The 19,437-nt window shown below is 35.6% G+C and overlaps 2 protein-coding genes across 4 annotated transcripts in view; one reads left to right on the forward strand and one right to left on the reverse strand.

The window, feature by feature from the left end:
- The window catches only part of SUPT3H (SPT3 homolog, SAGA and STAGA complex component), a 376,606-nt gene extending 358,155 nt beyond the window's left edge, over positions 1-18,451 (reverse strand). For both annotated transcript variants that reach the window (XM_065912305.1, XM_065912304.1), the window contains exons 1-2: positions 18,267-18,451; positions 8,012-8,112 (exon numbers count right to left, since the gene is read on the reverse strand). In XM_065912305.1, coding sequence (XP_065768377.1) covers positions 8,012-8,112 — 101 coding nt within the window. In that variant the 5' untranslated portion in view covers positions 18,267-18,451. The remainder of the gene's footprint in view (positions 1-8,011; positions 8,113-18,266) is intronic.
- The window catches only part of RUNX2 (RUNX family transcription factor 2), a 231,878-nt gene that overhangs the window by 26,723 nt on the left and 185,718 nt on the right, over positions 1-19,437 (forward strand). The window lies entirely within an intron of this gene.

The following is a 19,437-nucleotide window of genomic DNA, read 5'->3' on the forward strand; positions in this document are numbered from 1 at the left end:
CTGGCTGATTTTTATACACTGCAGGCACAGCACAATTCTACATTCAAGCAAGGAAAACAAACACTAAAGCAAACTGAGTTTTCAGCATCTCTAATCACACAATAGTTAACCAAGTCACTTGTTAGTCGGTTTCTATCCAGCGTTGTTTCAAATAAAATTTCTAAAATTAAAATGATTTCATTAATTGACTTTAAAATAAATCACACAGACCAATGTCTGAAATTTGAGTATACAGCAGAAAGCATAAAAAGAAAAGAAAAACGAAACTGCTTAAAATTTGCACTTAGAATTTGCTTTGGAACTTGATAAAATGATCCCTTAAAATTCATCTGGAAGAATAAAAATAGGAAAAGAGACAAGAAATATTTTAAAAAGAGAAGTTATGCAGGTGACCCTGAACTGTAATACCAAATATTAAAACATATTAAGAAGCTATAATAACTAAAGTAATGTAGTACTGGCAAAAGAATAGACAATTCGATAGACAAAGCAGAAAACTCAAAAATAATAATTCATTATCTGATAAAGGTAGCATTTCAACTCAGAGAGAAAAGGGAGGTTTATATATTTGTGGTGGTGAGACCATTGGCAAGCAAACTTAAAGTAAAAACTGTTTTAACTCAGAACCCTCCCTGGCACTATATGACAAAATAATGGATTAAATATTAAACTGTAGAAAATAAAAGCCTGAAATATGAAAAGTACATGATGTTTTGTACAAAAGTTGCGGGTAAGACTTTCTGTCAAAGTGAAGTAATAAAATAAAGGCAGATTTAACTACATTGAAAGTGAAAACAAACATGTTAAAAAGAAATAAACCTTATGGAAACCAAAAGATGAAGGGTATGGGGGGCTGTGGGGAGACTTCTATATTATGATCAATAAAGGCTTTATGTCTCTAATATATTAAAAGCCCATAATAATAAACAATGGGAGGAAAAATGAGAACTCAGTAAAACTGTGCTCAGAATGTGAACATACACCCACAAATGAAGACATACAAATGGCTAAAATAATTCCAAACTCAGTAGTCAAAGGAAAGTTATTATGCAAAATAGTTAAAGAAAAGCACAATGTTTTTACTGTTAAAATGTCAGAGAGAGATGGGATACTCTCATAACTGTTGGTAGACATGTAAAAAGTCCAGTTTCCTTGGAGGATAAATTAAGAAATTACTATCTAAAAAGCTTTTAGACTCAGAAAAAATCTTCTTCTAAGACTTATATAAGATATTAAGCTTTCATTACATCATTCTCAATAGCAGTGTAAAAATTGGAAATAACCAAATGGTTCAATAACAGAGGATTAAAAACATAATAGATATCCATATAATGAGTTGTTTACATTCTGTATCAACAGAATTTCTTGTAAGGAGGAAACATATAATCATAGGTAAAAAAATTTTAATTTCCTACCCAAAATTAGTAACCACTTTCTAATATATTTTCAGCATTTATGAATCCATTTTTATTGAGCATCTTTTTCAAAGATTAATTTTGACCTTCATACACTTAAAATTGAGCTTTCAAAATCTCAGCATATTTAAAATAAAAATAATGAACTGACAGAATGCTATGCAACATACTGCTAAATTTTATATAGCTACCAAAAGTTTTGCAAATCCAGCTCCATGAAAACAAGCACCCAAACCTCAATGCTGTTACACATTCAGTTACACAACCGGCATGATAATTAAGTGCAATATAATAAACCCAGAGCAATAATCACAGGGTTTTCAGAAAGACTAAATGTAAATATATTAAGTAAATTCACAGAACACTTTTAATATTCAGTATTATCCAGACTGCCTATAAAATAGAACACGAAGGTAATATTAAACCTCCCCGTGAAATCTGACCTGTCAAAGTAACCAAAAATTAACATCCCCAAATCACTGAAAAACTGTGAGACAATGACAACCCAAAGAAGGGAGAAGGAGTAAAAAGTGAATGGTTGACAGCGTTAAGAGCAAATACAAAACAAAATCATGTTAAAAAAAAAAAAAAAAAAAAAACCAAAATCATGTAACATGTACTTTTCCAATTTCAACAAAAATATAAGCATACCAGAAAAGAAGTATTTCATGTATTTACTTTCCATATTTCTTCTGTGTTGTCCAAAATGGAAGCCATTTATTACATGTAATTATTTAAATTTAAACTAATTAAAACAAAGAGCAAAATTCAGTTGCTCAGGTGCCTAGCTCAGTTAATGTACTCAAAAGGTACCTGTAGTTAGTGGCTATCATACTGGAGAGTACAGAAACAGAAATTTCCATCACTACAGAAAGTTCTACTGCACAGCATGCTATAATATAGACAAATTAATTTTTTCTCTCTAATTATAAAAATTTTCTCCATAAAAATGCAACGTTTTCTCCCTACACCTAACACATTTTTATAAACTTCCTAAATCAACAGGTTGATGATTATAATCATTCTTTTAAGTACAATGATGATAAGTACTAACAGGACATTGATTATCACATGCCAGGAACAACAAACATGGGCCAGTGTTTTTCATGTGCTCTGGCTCGGTACCTCACTAACTTTTCATATAAACCGTACAAGGTAGATACAAGTCTACAATGCCTATCTGAAAAAAGTATTTCACAAGTTTTCAGATTTTAGAAAGCTACTGCTACACAAAAGCCATATACTACATAACACCCTCAACAGGGTCTAGTGAAGCACTCAAGAGCACAGTAGAATGTATGAATATTAACACGAAAGATAAGTGAAGTCAGTAAATAACCATCTATCAGTTAGGCCCTGGTGCTGCCATCAAATTAGTTCAGAACAGGTGTTTCCACTAACCAGCATTAGTAACTTGCACTTACATATAGTTCTACAACTTCAGAATGACAAATCCATGAATTCTTCCCCACAGGCCAAGGATTTTCATCACAGAATTATTAAATGACTCTTATCTCCCTGAATTTCAAGAATTCATTTCTAAGACTGAACAGAATGTTTTCCCTCTAGTAATTATGTATCTTAAAATAAAAGGCCTAGCTATCTTCTTTCCATGAAATAATTGATAGAGATATTTAAATACAAATTCAAAACGGTATTTTGTCACATTTATAAAATGATATGCTTTTTCAGTGCAAGTACTTCAGTTGGATCAAACAATTTAAACATTACCTTATTTCATTTCTAAAAGGAAAAAAGGTATAAACAACCTTCAGCTTCACAGTGCTTTTATAATCTCAACTTTTACACATTTTCTAACTTTCAGGAAAGATTATGACCAATTCTATATTACAATTTGAAAATGTTCATTATTCTTATATTTATAAACCAGTGTGTATCTTAAAGCATTCCAAACTGATGAATTTCACAGAAAGTACAAAGATAAGTTTATATGCATATTTTAATGAAATTTAAATATCAAGAATTAAAAGAAATCATTTAATAGTGACAAAATAAAAAAGGACAGATATTTAACTATTCAACAGTGTGGCCATGTTTATATTCAAGATTATGAAATATCACACATATAAGCACCCAATAAGGAGGACATAAGTATTAAGTTTCTGTGAAAAATTATACCTTTTATTGGTTCTGATATGGCCTTGCTTAAAAAGATCTGGTGGTTAGACATAAGAAATGGAAACAAATGCTATGATAATATGAAACTACAAATTAATACAATATTTATTATAAAAATTAGATCTCATCACAAATAACAGTAATTAACCAATTACTCGCCTTTCCCATTACTTCCTTATACCACACTGGTCACACATAAGTTGGTAAAAGTTCATTTGTAAACTAAATTTTGTAAATCAAAATAACTTTTATTAGTTGCAATGTAGTTTAGCATAATTTGTTAAGAGCATGGACTCTAGAGGTAGACTTCCTGTTGCTGCAATGGCGATTTTTGGCGTTACAAACACGTGTGTCTCAAGTTTCCTCATTTATACAAGGTAATAACACTATCCTCAAAGGGCTGTGTGAGGAGTAAATGAAATGGTATGTGGCAGTGCTCAGGAGAATGCCTGGTACACAGAACAGCACTTGATATTGTCATTGGCCTTATTAAAGCATCTCTGAAACTGTAATATTAATATATTAATGTTACCACTTAGCACAGTTAAGAATTTCTTTGCTCCAGCCTCCTGAAAAATTTAAATACACCAGGGAAACTCAGTGTTTGAAGGAACCCTGTGGCCATTTAATAAATATCAACTATTAATTCATATATTTATATGTTAGACCCCTTGATAGATTAAGGTATGGATAGAATTAGGAACACATTCTTTCACAACTCATTTCTTAATGTTATATAATAGCCAAATGATACCATTTCACATACACAACTGTGCCCTTACTCTAGTGTAACAATGTATATATGGTTATTGCTATTTATCCCAAAATTCCCAAGAGAAGAAGCAAATCTTACTGAGAAAATTACTTGTTCATTTCTGGACACACTAAGTTTGAGCTAACAGAATACTTAATGGATGTTCCAGAAAGCAGTCAGGGGTACAGACCTAAAGTTAGGAAGACTACACTCAGATCATCACTCCCCACTTCCTATTACCATGGAATTGTTCACATCCTGTCACGTGACATTCATTCACCTCTACCGCTAGACTATCTTGAAGGCATTCAGGTCTTGCCATACAAGGGCTCAACAATGTTGCTTTTTTAAAAAAATATGAAACTTGCACAATAGTACAACTAAAAGAGTGAATTTCATTGTCTATAAAGAAAACTCTGATTTAGAAAACACTTTTTTCACCCTGTGGATTTTAGACAAGGATGAAATTTCACTTGGAAGAGTTCTTAGAAAATATAAGTAGCATGCAAACAAAATCCTTTTTTTTTTAAAATTTGGTCACATGAGAATTACTAAATGCTACCAAGCAGTGAAACCTGACATTATTACCAGGCCTATAAACCTGCAAGAGCACAATATAACCAGGCAAAGAAATTTATAAGGGAGTAAAATAAGGAAGAGAAAGCTCAATGAAGATTCCTTGAAGTGTGTTTAAATTAATTTAAATTATTAATAAATCATTCAAAATTCCTGCAATGTGGGTTGAAAAGATTTTACTTTCTAATTTACAGGCTACTTGAGTTCAATAACTTTAAAATGAAAAGCCTCTGGACCCTTCCTAGCACATATTATTCAAAAAGCTGTGATAAGGAGCATAGAGCAGAAGTGTTAAGTTACAAGCATAGGTAAGGTAAAGCTGCTGTCATTCCCAACCCCCCAGGAACTGTTTGACTGCCAGTCCTTTAGTTTAAAATCTGTTGAAGCATGTCCTAGAGACTACTACACTCATATAGTATTTCTCATCCAAACCTAAAATATGGTTAGTCCGATCAAGCCTCTAATAGGAAGACAGACCAGCTGCCAGCTCCGTATTTAACAGCAGATCCTGACAATTCCATTTGTGCCTGACAACTAGACACCTTTCAGTGAAGCCATTCCCTGGAAATGACACTACAATATTGTTACTTATTTAGAGGTCATGGAGTCAAGAAAAAACAGCTCATTAGTAGTGAATAGCCCGCTGGGGAAGACAGTAGCTAGAGAGGATTAGAAGAAGCAACACAACACACATGGACTTTGAACTGTGAAAATGCAGAGGAAAAAAAGTAAAGATTCATAGAATGAAACTCCTACAACATGAAATAAACACAGAGACTTAAGGCTACACTTTCTCATTTAAAATCACATAAGCAAGGATCAATGCACATAGATTCTAATTTTATATAATCAAAAGCCTGAAAACATTATGCCATCAGAAAATATTGGTAAATTAAAAAAGGATTCCCCTAATCTTGGCCCCATTTTCCTATTCTATGAAGCAATTCATAAGAAGAAAAAAATAACTTCAGACTATAAATGATGAATGTAACTATTAGGAGTAGCCTCTCTATGAGGTCTGAAATAGAAGGAAAATGTACATTTCTTCCAAAGCTGTGGCCAACAATAACTTTTGCATTCTGAATCCAGCTTAAGCACATTAGTTGGGAAGATGTTTGCAAAAGTATTTAATAAGAAAGTGCTGAATTTAGCTTTTATTTTATTTTTTTCTCAGTTTTCTTAAGTGGCCTGCAGTCTATCCAATGCACTAAGTAGAACCTCTTTTAAGCATAAATGACAAAAGGAAATACAGCTTTCTTCTTACAGAAAGCTGTTTTTATAGATCAGGGGTCGTCAAACTTTCTGTAAAGGACCACATAGTAAATATGTTCAGCTTTACAGGCCATATGGTCTCCGTCACTCAGCTCTGCCATGAAGCATGAAAGCAGCAATAGATAATAGATAAACAATGCCTGTGACTGTGGTCCAGTAAAATCTCATTTTTGAAAACAAGCAGCCAGTTTATGGCTATAGCTTGCTGACCTCAGCTATAAAGCATGTTTTTTCATTTAATAATAATAATAATGTTTTAATAAATAATACCAAATTTGAAATATGATAGCTTGGAGTTGCTATAAAATAATTTCATTTTAAAAAAGTGAGTAGGGAGAAAGGTTAAAGAAGACTGGCAAAACACAATTACTGTTAGTCTGAAGATGGATGTATGGAGTTCACTATACTATTTCAATGATTTTATGAGTTTGAAATATTCAAAATTAAAAGTTTTTAAAATTACAAAGTAAATTAATGAACTGGCTCTACAGGAAAATGAATTTCTTTGCTTTATTATAAACATTCCAAAACATGTTTAGTAGTTTTTAAACATAATTAACAGTACAACATAAAATTTTAGCATAAAGCTACTATACTATAGCTAAAATCTTTAAATACACAAAGTGTATACAAGCATAAACCCTTAAAAGTTTCCATAATTTAAAAGACAGTCTAATCTCATACAACTCCTAAATTAACACATTTAATTTAGTCTCATCTTACCTCACAAAATGTGTTACCAATTTTTGGTTTTAGAAAGTAATTATTTTATAGGGTATATATTACTTATGTTAACATATCATAGGCTTATTATTTTTCACATGAATCATTTTTATTAGTTTTAAACTCTAAGCAATGAATAATAATAGAAACAATTCACATAAAGAAACACTGCTTAAGGTCTTCAGTAACTGAGAATTTAAAGGGATCCCAGGACCAATGTTTGAGAACCTGTGACTTGAATGTTTTCAAAGCTGTTTAAAGTATGCTTACCAAGCAGCTATCAGATACATACTCAAACTCATTTTCCTCTGAACAATAATCATCACACAGGGGAGTTAATCCACTATGAAGACTATCAATATACACCCACTTAAAACTTCAACAGAAACATTCTTTTAAAATTGCTGGTTATGTCATGAATAATGTAGCCACAGGAAAAGAAGAGCTCTAACGTGCTGTCCCCCATATGCAGAAAATTGTCTCCTGAACCAATAATAAAGAAAAACTAATATGTGCCAGCAGACATTTCTAATAAATCTGCTACCTCTCATCGATCAAGTTATGCAGTCTCAATGAAAGAAGCCAGAAATCAAGCTGAAAAGAGCCTTAGGAAAGAAGTCTTAATGAATATGCAATTTCTGAAAAATGAAATAAATGTGTTTTTTAAATGTCCTAAGTTTTTCCTCCAGTTTTGAAACACAGAAATATTATCAAAACTGAAAACCAAGGGAGGTTCATGGAATTACTATGACTGACATTTGAGAAAAACTTGAGAACTCTGTGAAAATATTTCCAACTATCCAAGAATATGATCAATGTAAAAATTTTCTAAATCTAAAATACAATAAACAATCCATAATACAGATCTGGGTAGATAATAATTAGGGCACAAATGTCTACATGAGTATTCACTCTTTTATGAAGATGAACCAATACTTTCAGAATACAGTATCACTGTTGCATTTTTAACCAATTTGCCCCTTCTATACATGGCTATTTAAAATATTATCAGACTATTTCATTTTGTACTTAAGTACAAATTTTCAAGTTAAGTTTTACAATCTTGTTATTTCCGCTCTTTTGTCAACATGAACAAACTTAAAAGAGTAGTGAGACATACAGCCATACTCACATCATACTCTGCAATTCTGCTGTGAAGCTTATAGACTTCCCTGCACTTCTTCCACTGCTAGAAGTGGCAGCAGACATTGGGCTGGCTGCTGTATTATTCATCTAAATAAAAAAGAGAACTCAGCTTACAAAATGTATTTAGCTATAAGTAAATGCATAGAAAATGGAAGCAATTATAAATTACTTCAAAAAACCACAAAAATTTTTTAAATTCTGATTTGTCTTATGTAAAAATATGATTTATCCATACTTGTTCTTCATTAAAATCAAATAGCAAGGTAGAAAACTGCTTAGTCAAATATGATATCAAAAAATTGCTTGTGCGATAAACTTTTCATTACATATTTTACAGTAAGTATTGGGAGAAATATACTCATTAAGGTATTTTAAGACAGCTCAGTGGTTTTCAAAATGTGTTCCAGGGAGCCCTAAGATTACCTGGCAATATTTCAGTAAGCTCCCAGTTTCAGTGAACTCCCCCTGGCCATCCTGAACACAAGAACTCTGATTTTTCAATTTTATATATTGGGGTTTCAAGTAACTTTTCATTTAAAGAAAAAGTTGCACAGCTGTAAGATACAAAATTACAAAACCAAAACATGACCTAATTCCCATTTGAACCACAGCCAAAACTACGAATAACAGAAATAAAGCCAATCAGTGGATCAGAAGTTAGCATTGTGATATGTTACAGTCTTATGGTTAAATAATATTCACCAATTTAAAATGTGATTTCTTTTCCCAATAAAATTAAACTGATGCATAATGGGAAAACTAGATGCCAATCCTAATATACACTATTTTATTTACTGTATGTGGCAGTCCCATAAATAAGAATTAGTGAAAAAAACATTTAGGTAATAAAAGTAGATAAAAGCCTTGGCTTTTATCTCAAGGACACAGGAAGTCCTCAACAAATGTTAACTACTTTATGTTTATATAAATTTTTCAATACTATGACTTTCTTTAAAAAACAGTTTGCAGAGTTAAAGAGGAATTAACAAATCTAAAATATATAATAAAATTAAGCAGTACTGAGAAATATAATAAAAATAATGAGGAGTCAAGAATCAGACTGCAAAGGTTAGAAGCCTAGTTCCACTACTTTACTAGCACTTGGGCAAGTTCCTTAATTCCTTTATACCTCAGTTACCTCATCTGTAAAATGGTAATGATAATTGTAAGGATTACAATATTACAATTGTACAATTACAATATTACAATAATCCTTACAATTGTAAGGATTACAATTATCAGGGTTGTTGTAAGGATTAAATGAACTAACATGAACAAAGCATCCAGAACAGTTCTAAGCAGTCAGTATACAATGTTAACTATTATAAACAGAACTCAAGTGTTCTCCCTTTCTTGATGTGCTAAGAACTTTTATGACAAATTTAGATTATCTTTACTTCACCATCACAAAGTTTAAGAAACTTGAACCTTTTCTCTAGAAGACCTCAATATAATTCAACAAATATTCATCAGTTTCCTTATAAAATAAGTTCTGCTTTTAGTCTGCCTGGCTCAAAATCCTTGATTCCTTCTCCATCATCCTTGATTCCTTCTCCTGTACCCTAAAGTTTGCTAAGTCGTCAAATAAATTCTACTTTATGTTTCTACCTCCTCCCTTTCTTGTTGAGTTCTATTTCTAGCTTCTTTCTTGCATCTCAGTTCACTCTCCACACTGCTGTCAAATGTATTCTTAACACATCCTCTAACCTGACCACTTTGGTGGGCAACGGAGACTAGAACTGATACCGGAAACCTTAAGCACTCACTCACTGAAGGCCGAGACGGAAAGGCAGAGCCCCATGAGTGAGAGCACGGGCTTCCCTGGTGACTCAGAAGGTAAAGAATCTGCCTGCAACTCAGGAGACCTGGGCTCGATCCCTAGGCTGGGGCGATGCCGCAGAGACGGAACGGCTACCCACCCCACTATTCTGGCCTGGAGAATTCCAAGGACTGTATAGTCCATAGGGTCACAAAGAGTCGGATGTGACTGAGCCGACTTCACTTTCACTTTCATGAGTGAAAGCTCAAAAAATTAACTACTACAAACTACTGTCTGAGATGGGCCACATATAAAGCTTCTGAGAAGGCAAAATGACAGAGACCTAAGGCAAGCAGCATTCTAGCTGGGTAGCTAGATCTGGAACATCCCAATATCATTCTGTAGCAGAACTAACTCTCTGCCAACATAAGCCCTGGTCTAATCTGAGGGGTCTAAGGCCAGGCAAAGATCATTCAACAGAGAATGTAAAAGCAGTGAAACAGAAAGAAAAAGGTTTCACTCAAACTTAGCCTGAAAACCAAAATTCTAAAATAAAGAAGCTAATGCTGTGAAAGACCATCGATCTTTTTAAGCCTATATTTGTCCTGCTTGTTCACGAAGACTTTTGGGTGGGGGGGAGGGGGGATAAGTACTTTTTTTATACAAATATTAGAGGGAAAGAGGAAATACCATTTGGAACTCAGTTTAAAAATATATATATATATATTTCTATCATCAGTCCAAGATTGGGGAAAAATAAGAGAGGAAAGCAAGCACTTCCAGGAACAGTCCTACAGAATCAGGACACAGTGATTAAAAAAGGAACTTGGCTATCCCATTGAACTTAGAAAATATTTCACTTGTCCCAAGAGAAATTGACAAGAGATACGACATCCTGGAGATGTTAAACTTAAAGATTACGTGTTAACCCCAGTCTCCAAAAGCAGTTATGATTTAGGCTGACTCATGTCAGATCTGAAGGCATGCCATTCTGTGGGACTCTCCTGAGATACTGCCAGAGTAATCCTCCTTTTTCATTTTGCAAATCCAGTCACCTTGCTTTAACACTCTTTGAAGAGGAGACATTTCAGAAAGTAACTTCATAGCAAAACTCCAGCTTTCTTCGATTGTGCCCCTACTGCAAATGTTTCATATCAAGAGTATTTATTAGTAAGAGGGAAAAGGTCCCAATTCAGTTTATTATAACCATGATCATCCTTTTACAGTCAAGTTATTTAATTCTTAAGTCAAACAGGTGGATAACATTTTTCTTGACATGATGAGCTGATAGTGCATTAGAATCTTTAAAATTATTTCCTGTGCCCACATTTTGTTTGATGATGGGGATAATTAACTTCTTTAGACATTAACTTTTTTACACATCAAAGTCCTATCTTTCCAATGCTTTATTTCCTATCTCTCAGACATTAAAAAAAATAAATGTCGGTTAAAAGCAGAAGCACTCAAGTCAATTTTCTCTAATAAATATAGTTAACATGGAACTGAAAACCTACTGTAATCTTCTCAATGGGTTAATGTCCTACAGTTGTTTTAGCTTTCAATTGAAATGCAGCTGTTTGCCATATTTTACAAAATGAATTCAGATGTGCAGATGGAGACCTAGATTATTTCAACATGCCACAGTTTAAATGTGAACTCAAGGAATAAGTTCATCACTGATTAATACTTATATTTAAACCTGATCATTAAGCCAATAGCCAATATTACATCACATCTGTAAAATTCTGTTCCAGAGTAGAAAAACTGGTATCTTTTAATAAAAATAATGGAATTTAAGGAAATATCCCTTAGAAAATATCATGAATGTAGTAAAGTTGTACATCACAAATGTGAATTAAGCAAAAATGTAATGAACCTGTTACTTGGTTTCTATTTATAGCTCATATGTTTAGTGACTAAATGACCACAGAAGAAATGCCATAAAACATCTTTAGTTTAAAATACCTCAGAGTTGAAAACTTTATTACTAGTTAAAACACCCTCAAAACAATGTCAAAATCTGGATTGTGAAATCCATCAGTCTACCCATTTATTAAAAGATAGCAGAATTTTTTAATTGTTTCACTCTTGAGAAAAATTAATTCAGCAGACCTCTGTACTGATTCTGAGCATCTAAGAGTCTCAATTTCAACCATTCATAATCTGAGCATCCCACATAATATAAAGTAATAATCCCAAATAATATAAAGTAATAATGTTCTAACCAGAACATTTTCATTTTCATAGAACTCCAAAGATAGGAAGAGATTATGGTTAAACCAACACTATTACACACTACATTTCAGCTTTATTGCTTAAAAAAGAAAGCTCAAGTTATATCATGATCTCAATTTCCTCCTGTTGTGAAAAATAATACCAAATGGTCAATCACTGAGAATAAAAAAAATAAAAAAATAAATTAAAATGTGCAAAATTTTAAAACTTCTGTGTCTAGTTGGGGATAATACAATAGTAATTCCAATATATTTATATACACCCCAATTCAAGTTAATACACACTAGAACTTGGTAACAACAGTCAACTAATCTCTCGTTTAGTTTCTCGATATGTCAAGAATAATTTATCTCAGAGGAGGGTTGTAAAGAAGACAGGGGCTACAACATACGAGCACTCAAAAAATACACTTGAACTGAAAACATCAAAACACTTGTAAAGTATGAAAATTCCCTCTAGATAGATTATAAACTAGCTTACATATCTCAGTTGGCTACATGAGCAATTTCTTTTTTTAACCTACTGACAAGAAGTTGTGATACACTGGTCAGAGACACGTGAAATTCTATTATTATATTTTTTCTTTAGTTTCATAGTAATGTAGGTTTTTACTCCATGTACTTTTTTTTTTTTCCCATGTGTTTTCATATATGGTACTCTCCTTAAGAAATAGAGTTTCTTAAGTATTAACTCTTAGAGTTTCAAAAAAAATTTTTATTCTTTGCAAAAATGTTCCTTACAGTGCACAGCCAATCTTGCCTGTCAGATCATCCTAAAATACATGATATCCAAACCCTGACAAAATGGCAAGCTCATTTTTCCAATATTGAAAACACTTGTTTCTACATAAAATAATATACAAGTGAGTGACAATGGTTAACTTTACAGATATGTGCAAAAATTTGGAATCAATTATACTTCTAATAGTAAGAAGTAAGTATATTTGACAAGGATGTCAAAAAAGGAGATCTCTTAAACATCAAGATTCTCTTCCAGTCCAGATTCACATTTTAAAAATATTAAATCTTATGAGAAGTCCATATTAAGTACAAACAATTCAATAAAATATCATGTGGTTAAAAACACACTTAATGTGACTAAACAGAAAAAGGAGGGGGACATTGTCTGGAGGCATGTAAAAAAGAGATGAGTTTGCATAAGCATTTCAAAATTTATAAAGGCTCTTTCATCTGTATTAGCTCACATTTGCTCAAAACCATCCTATTAGGCATGTACTTCCCCCCCAACTAACAAAGAAGCTAAGAGTAAAAACACTGGGTGAAGGTCACAAATCTAAAACACAAAAAAAACGCTCTGATCTTAGATAACCCAAAATATCCAGTCCACCTACATACATACAAAAATTCACCCATCTTCTACTTTAGTGCCTTAGTTTTAACACACTAAAATATGAATTACTAAGTAGTAGTACCAGGGGACTTGTCATTAAGTTTTCTTAGAGACTGATAACTTTAAAAATTAAGTTCAGGAATTCTTTGCTTAAAAGAAAATCTTAGGCAAACAGATAAACAACTATAACTATAATGGGCAAAGTATAACTATGCACGCTGGCGGGTGAAAAAAAAAAGTGGAAGTATCAGTCGTTCAGTCGAGTCCGACTCTTGGCAACGCCATGGACTGTTGGGAGGGGGGACCAAAGACATCTGAAGTTCAGAACTACAATTTGAAAATCACTAATTTCATCCAAATCCCTCATTTTTCAGGTGAGGATACTGAAGTCCAGAGGGGTTTCTTGAACTGCCCAAGGACACATCACTATTTAGTGATACAGCTGGGATTAAAACTGAGGTCCCCTGACTTCTGGTCCAGAGTTCTTTCTACTATCCCACAAGGAACACACAAATAAAAGTTGGTTACAATTAACTTACAAGTCCTCCACAATGTGTTTGTCATAGTGAACTTTGTCGTGAAGTATCTGTCTATGCCGACTCACGGTTTAGCAGGTAAAGAGCTGGGCTCTGGAGTTCAAATACAGGCTCGAACACTTACCAGGTGACCTTGGGCAAGTCACATCACCTCCCTGCCTCAGTTCCCTCATCTTTAAAAAGGAGATTAAAAATACTCCTCTCATAGGTGACATCAAGTAACATCCACAAAGCACTGAGGACAGTGCCTGGTACCTAGAAATACTCAGTTCATCACGATGATGACGATGATGATGAACCCAAGCAAAAGTACAGTTTCTTGAAAACATATCCCAAAGTACTACTATTAAACATGTATATCCTCAGAGAAAGAATACTATGCTTAGGAGTAGTCTTTGAAAGATTCAGAAACAAATTAATATGAAAAAAAAGTGAAATATAAAGGATTCAGTCAAAAAACCTCTATAGCATTTGAAATAGCAAAAGTATACTTTAAGATTTTTAAGTAATGTATATATGTATATTTTATAATTTTTAAAGTTCACATATTTACTGCCCTGTGAAAATTCAAGGAACACAACAGTTTTTCAGCAGCTAATATATACTGTATGCCAGACAGAATGTTATTTTCATATTCATAAACTTAAACTTCAATATCCACTATTAGTCAGGCATTATTAGAGGCAGTAGTGTAAACAAAGAATCTTACATATCCATTCCAGAAAGTAAAGACTCATCAGTACGACTTATTAATTGGGAATGATATCTCTGGATAAATAAGATAGAGCATTAGTTTGGAAAACATCAAATGCCCATGAAAACGGTTTTTCCCGTAGCAGTTAGTATGGGGTTGTTTTGTGCAGGGAATATACTGGAAACAGATCAATTAAGCACCATGGCTGGGACTTACGGTATTATTTGTAAAAGAGAATGATCTTACGTATGTGCTGATTCACAAATCAAAATACATGCAAACAGTTTTTGCAGATTTAAGGTCAGTTTTCACTGGAGGTAGGAGGTAGACCAGTTGAGACTAAACCAGTTAAGTTAACATCTGAAAAACAAGACAACAATTTAAGAAGTTCTCACCGGAAGCCTCCAGTAATCCTGTGAGGAGGTAGGTTAAGGTTAGGTACTAATCCTATTTTACTGATGAGGAAATTAAGACTCAGAAAAGTTAAACACCTCAGCTGAAATCATAGGGCAGAAAATGTGTACACTTGGATTTTGGAATGAGTTAAAACTAATCCAAAATGTACTTATCCACCATGCATCTCCAAATCCATTACTCGATAAATTTAAGGCTAGAGCAGCTAATACTTACTGAGTACTTACTTATGTGCTTTGCTGCACCCAGCACTGCACCCAACACATCACCTGGGTTACTGCATTTAACCCTCAGCAGTGAGGAATAAACCAAATGTGTTTGACTCTCAATAAAGTATTTTAATCCACTACAGTATAAATTCAATTAACACAATAATACGTTAGATTGAATTGTTATTCTTTACTATTTAAGTGAAACCAGTCTTTAACATGGTAAGCCAATTTCTAACTAATTTCATTGCTCAATTTCATCATAAAGTAAAACAGATATTATTTTCAACAACAAGACTCAACGTTCTGATTTGACTGGCATAGTCCAACTTTCTTTGCAGACTCTACAACAAAATATTTTTTTAGAGAAAACCAACAATCAAAGTACCCAAGGTTGCTATCCAATTATACTAAGAAAAGTAGAAATTTTTAATTATCAGTGGCTTAGGCGCACAGGTCACTTGCTGGCCTTATTCCAGACAGCTCATGTGTTTTTTATGCACATAAGCAATATCTGTCACTACTTTAAAGTGAGTACATTTCTGAGATGACAGTACATTTATTTACTCCTCCTAAAATTATATACTCCAAATTTCAACAAGCTTAAAAGGAGGGTGACCATATTATTATGTGGACCCAACTGGAACATTTTTTAAAATGAAAGGATCCCTATTAATAATTATGCTGAGACAAACAGGCTCTAAACCATGACTGTCTCCAAAAGAGCAGGGTATAAAGTCACCCTACATAAGAGCAATCCATTTGATTTATATGCTATGGGGTATTCCCTGTATATGCTTTATTTATGAGCTTCAAGTTTTTGTTCCAGATCCAAGGATTATCATCAGCCTTGAGACCAAGGGTACCACTCTACAGACACCAGGCCAGAGTTAAGGGTGTGTTATCTATAAATAAAGTGGGGGTTTTTTTTTAGGGTTTTCTTCAAAAGTTTACTTTATAAACATTTGCTTGGGGGAAAAAAAAAACCTCTATTTCAAAGAAAGCATCCTTGCAAAATACTGCCAAATTTCAGACTTATCTCTTCAAGAGTTTTGAATACCAATAACCACAAAACTACTGCAATGGTCCAATGCTCAAAGTTTACTATTATAATTTATCAAATTGTATCTTATATAAAAAGTTAACAAAAAACACCATTTTTCAAACTGAAAAAAACTTTAGGAATAGAAGAGTTGAAAGGTTTTCACTGAAAACTAAAGTGATAAAAGATAGTGGACACCCAGTCACAATACAGTACAATAATGGTTAAAGGAAACTCCACTTCGTATTATGATGACTCTCCAGATGAATCTGGCATTAGCTGTACAACCTAGGAGTCAAAAGAATGCTTTGCTTTAATTTGCAAGCTGTAAATAAGTATTAACAGACCCAAGCTTTGAACTACAGTATTTGAATGAAAGGTATTATTTGAATATAATTATGATTCCCTAAGGCATCAAATGTTCTAAGAACTGGCTTCTCTGACTTAAAATTCAACCAAATCAAGAATTGGAAAAGGTCTCAAGGCCTAGAATCTAGACCGATGCTGTCCAACAAGGCAGCCACTAGCCACAAGCCGCTATTTATATTTCAATTAATTTTGTTTGCTTAGTCGCTAGGTCCTGTTGGATTCTTTTGCAACCCCATGGACTGCAGCCTTCCAGACTCCTCCGTCCATGGGATTTTCCAGAGAAGAATACAGCAGTGGGTTGCCATTTCCTTCTCAAGGGGATCTTCCAGACATCAATTAATTTAAATAAAATTAAAAATTAAATTTCTAAGTGCACTAGCCATACTTCAAGTGCTTAAGAGCCACTTGTGTCTAGTGGGTACCGTATTAGGACAGCAGAGATCACAAAATATTTCCCTAAAGACAGCAAGTTCCACTGGACAGGGCTGCTCTAGATCTTTTCTTAAATGTTCCCAGAGACAAGAAACGTGTAATAGCACAGTAAAGTGCACTTTATTTTTGCAAAATAGTAACTATCAGGAAATTTATTCTTATCAGTCAAATCCATCCTCTCTTAAACATCCACCAGAAATTCCACGAGTTCCTTACTCAATTTGGTCTTCAAGTTACTCTTCATAGACGAATTTAATTCTATTTCCAAAGTTCTATCCCTCACATACACTAAGACTCTAGATCCTCTTCTCCAAGATAAATCCATCATCATTTCTTTACAAGGAAATATTGGTAGCTTAAAGTCTTATAACCTCATGGAGTTAAGTTCATTTATCCACGTGTACATAAATAACACATTTTCAGGAAGGCCTCTGAGTGTTACATATTACATTCCACTGCCCCCTTTAAATCGAGGCCAGTTTCATTTTTTTCACTTAGAAAGCCAGGTCACAGTCATTCTGAATTCCTTAAAACAGGGAGATAAAAATGACAGGTAATTAACAGGCAACTGATCAGTGCTTGGAGCTTGCAATAAGCATTTAACCTGTATTATCTCATCTAATCCTCACATTTCTGAGCTAGGCTACTACTACCCCCATTTGACAGACCAAAACACCCAGCCAAAAACACGCTAAATCATTTCCCCAGGGATCACAGATGTGTGCTCACCCCAGAGAGGAGGGAGTCAATCTTTTCCTTTCCCAGGATGCTATACTTCTTCTAACACTACCTAACTCTTCTTCCACCTCGCCCATAAAGCAACAATTTCCTTCTTTAAGAAATTCTTTCCCCTTAAGCATGGCCTAGATGACAGGCGGAAGGTGCTTCTTAACACACCCAGCGGTACCCGCTCTCACTCGCCCGCCCAACTCCCCTGGCCCCACGCCCACCCGCCAACGGGGAGGAGTCAAGGCCAACTCCACACTCCGCGGGGGAACCCGGGCGCCTCGCGGGGCCGGCGGCTCTGGAGGCGCTGCTTCGGCTCTCCCCTCGGCCTCCGGCGCGAACGCCCGGGACCCCCCGCGGCCGCCCCCCCGGGGACAGGGGCCGGGGCGGGGCCCAGACATGTGGGCTCGGCGCCCCTCGCGACCCCAGCCCTCACGCCGTCCTCCCCCGTCCCGCCCCCGAGGCCCCCTACAACCTCTGCTCTAAGAACACTTGTAGACACGGCTGCGCGTCCCGCGTGGAGAATGTGGGGTTAGAGATGGTGCGGTTTCTGCGGCGGCGGCCCGGGACACGCTTGGGAAAGGGCGGGGTGGGGGGCTGAAAGTGTCGAAAGGGAAAGGGTGGTTCGGAGGGGACGTGGTTGGGGGGGGCAAGATGGCGTGAGCCCGGTTCTCACTGTGGGGCGGGGGTGGCGGAGGTGGAGGAGGGAGGGCTACGATCGCCCCCACCACTCTCGGCGCGGGCGCTGGCGCATGCGCGCTCGGCCAGGTGGCGCGCGGTCCCCTTTTCCCAGCCAGCCACTTCCGCCACACTCGCTGGGGGCGGGGCTTCGCGGCGCGCGCCTGCTGCCGCTTTCCCTGAGGCCGTGGTGCTTTGATCGCCTGGTCGGCGGACCGGCGACCCGAGTCTCGCGGCGGCCTTTTTTAGCACGAGGGCTGCTGGGAGAGGGGTGGGGATGAACTGAGAACTGGAGGGTGTTCAGCGCCAAGCTTGGACTCCTTAAGAATGAGCTGAGAGGGCTGGCGTTTTCGAGGGACGGAGGAAGTTTGTTTTCAACTTTTCTAACGGTTTCCTTCAGAATTGGGATGAACGGGGGTCCCAGCGGGACTGTGTTTTTAGGATGGTGCAGGGAAATGGAAAGATCAGAAAGGCTTGCTTCCCCAGAGGACCGCTCGCGGTGGCGACGTGAGGACAGGGGACCCTTTCTGGGACAGTGAAACATCCGGTCTTGCTACGGCTCCCGCCTATCACCACTCCATCCTTCCCCTACAGGCAGTGGAAGATGATAACCCGCAGCGACTTTCCCCCCCTCCTCATTTTAACATTTAACGACTACGTTTTGATTGAAACCTTTTTGCTATTTCAAGGCTTCTTGATGCATGATCCTATATTTATTTTTCCTTAGAATTTTAGCCTGCTCCTCATTTTTAAATCTTGACTTCCCCTTTTGAGCTGTACACCCTGTCCTCTCAGGATTAATACAGATATACTTCTTTAAATAATACAGTCATAAGAGTAACTTGAGTTGCTTTCCTTATTTTTCAGATTTAACTACTACCCTCCCAGTTTTTTAAGCGTTACTACTTCGGTTATTTTCTTGCCGGTGAATATTTGTGTTCTGAAATAATCCCTTCCTTCCTCCTATT

Source organism: Muntiacus reevesi, chromosome 20, assembly GCF_963930625.1.
Source record: "Muntiacus reevesi chromosome 20, mMunRee1.1, whole genome shotgun sequence".
In the NCBI taxonomy this organism is placed as follows: Eukaryota; Metazoa; Chordata; class Mammalia; order Artiodactyla; family Cervidae; genus Muntiacus; species Muntiacus reevesi.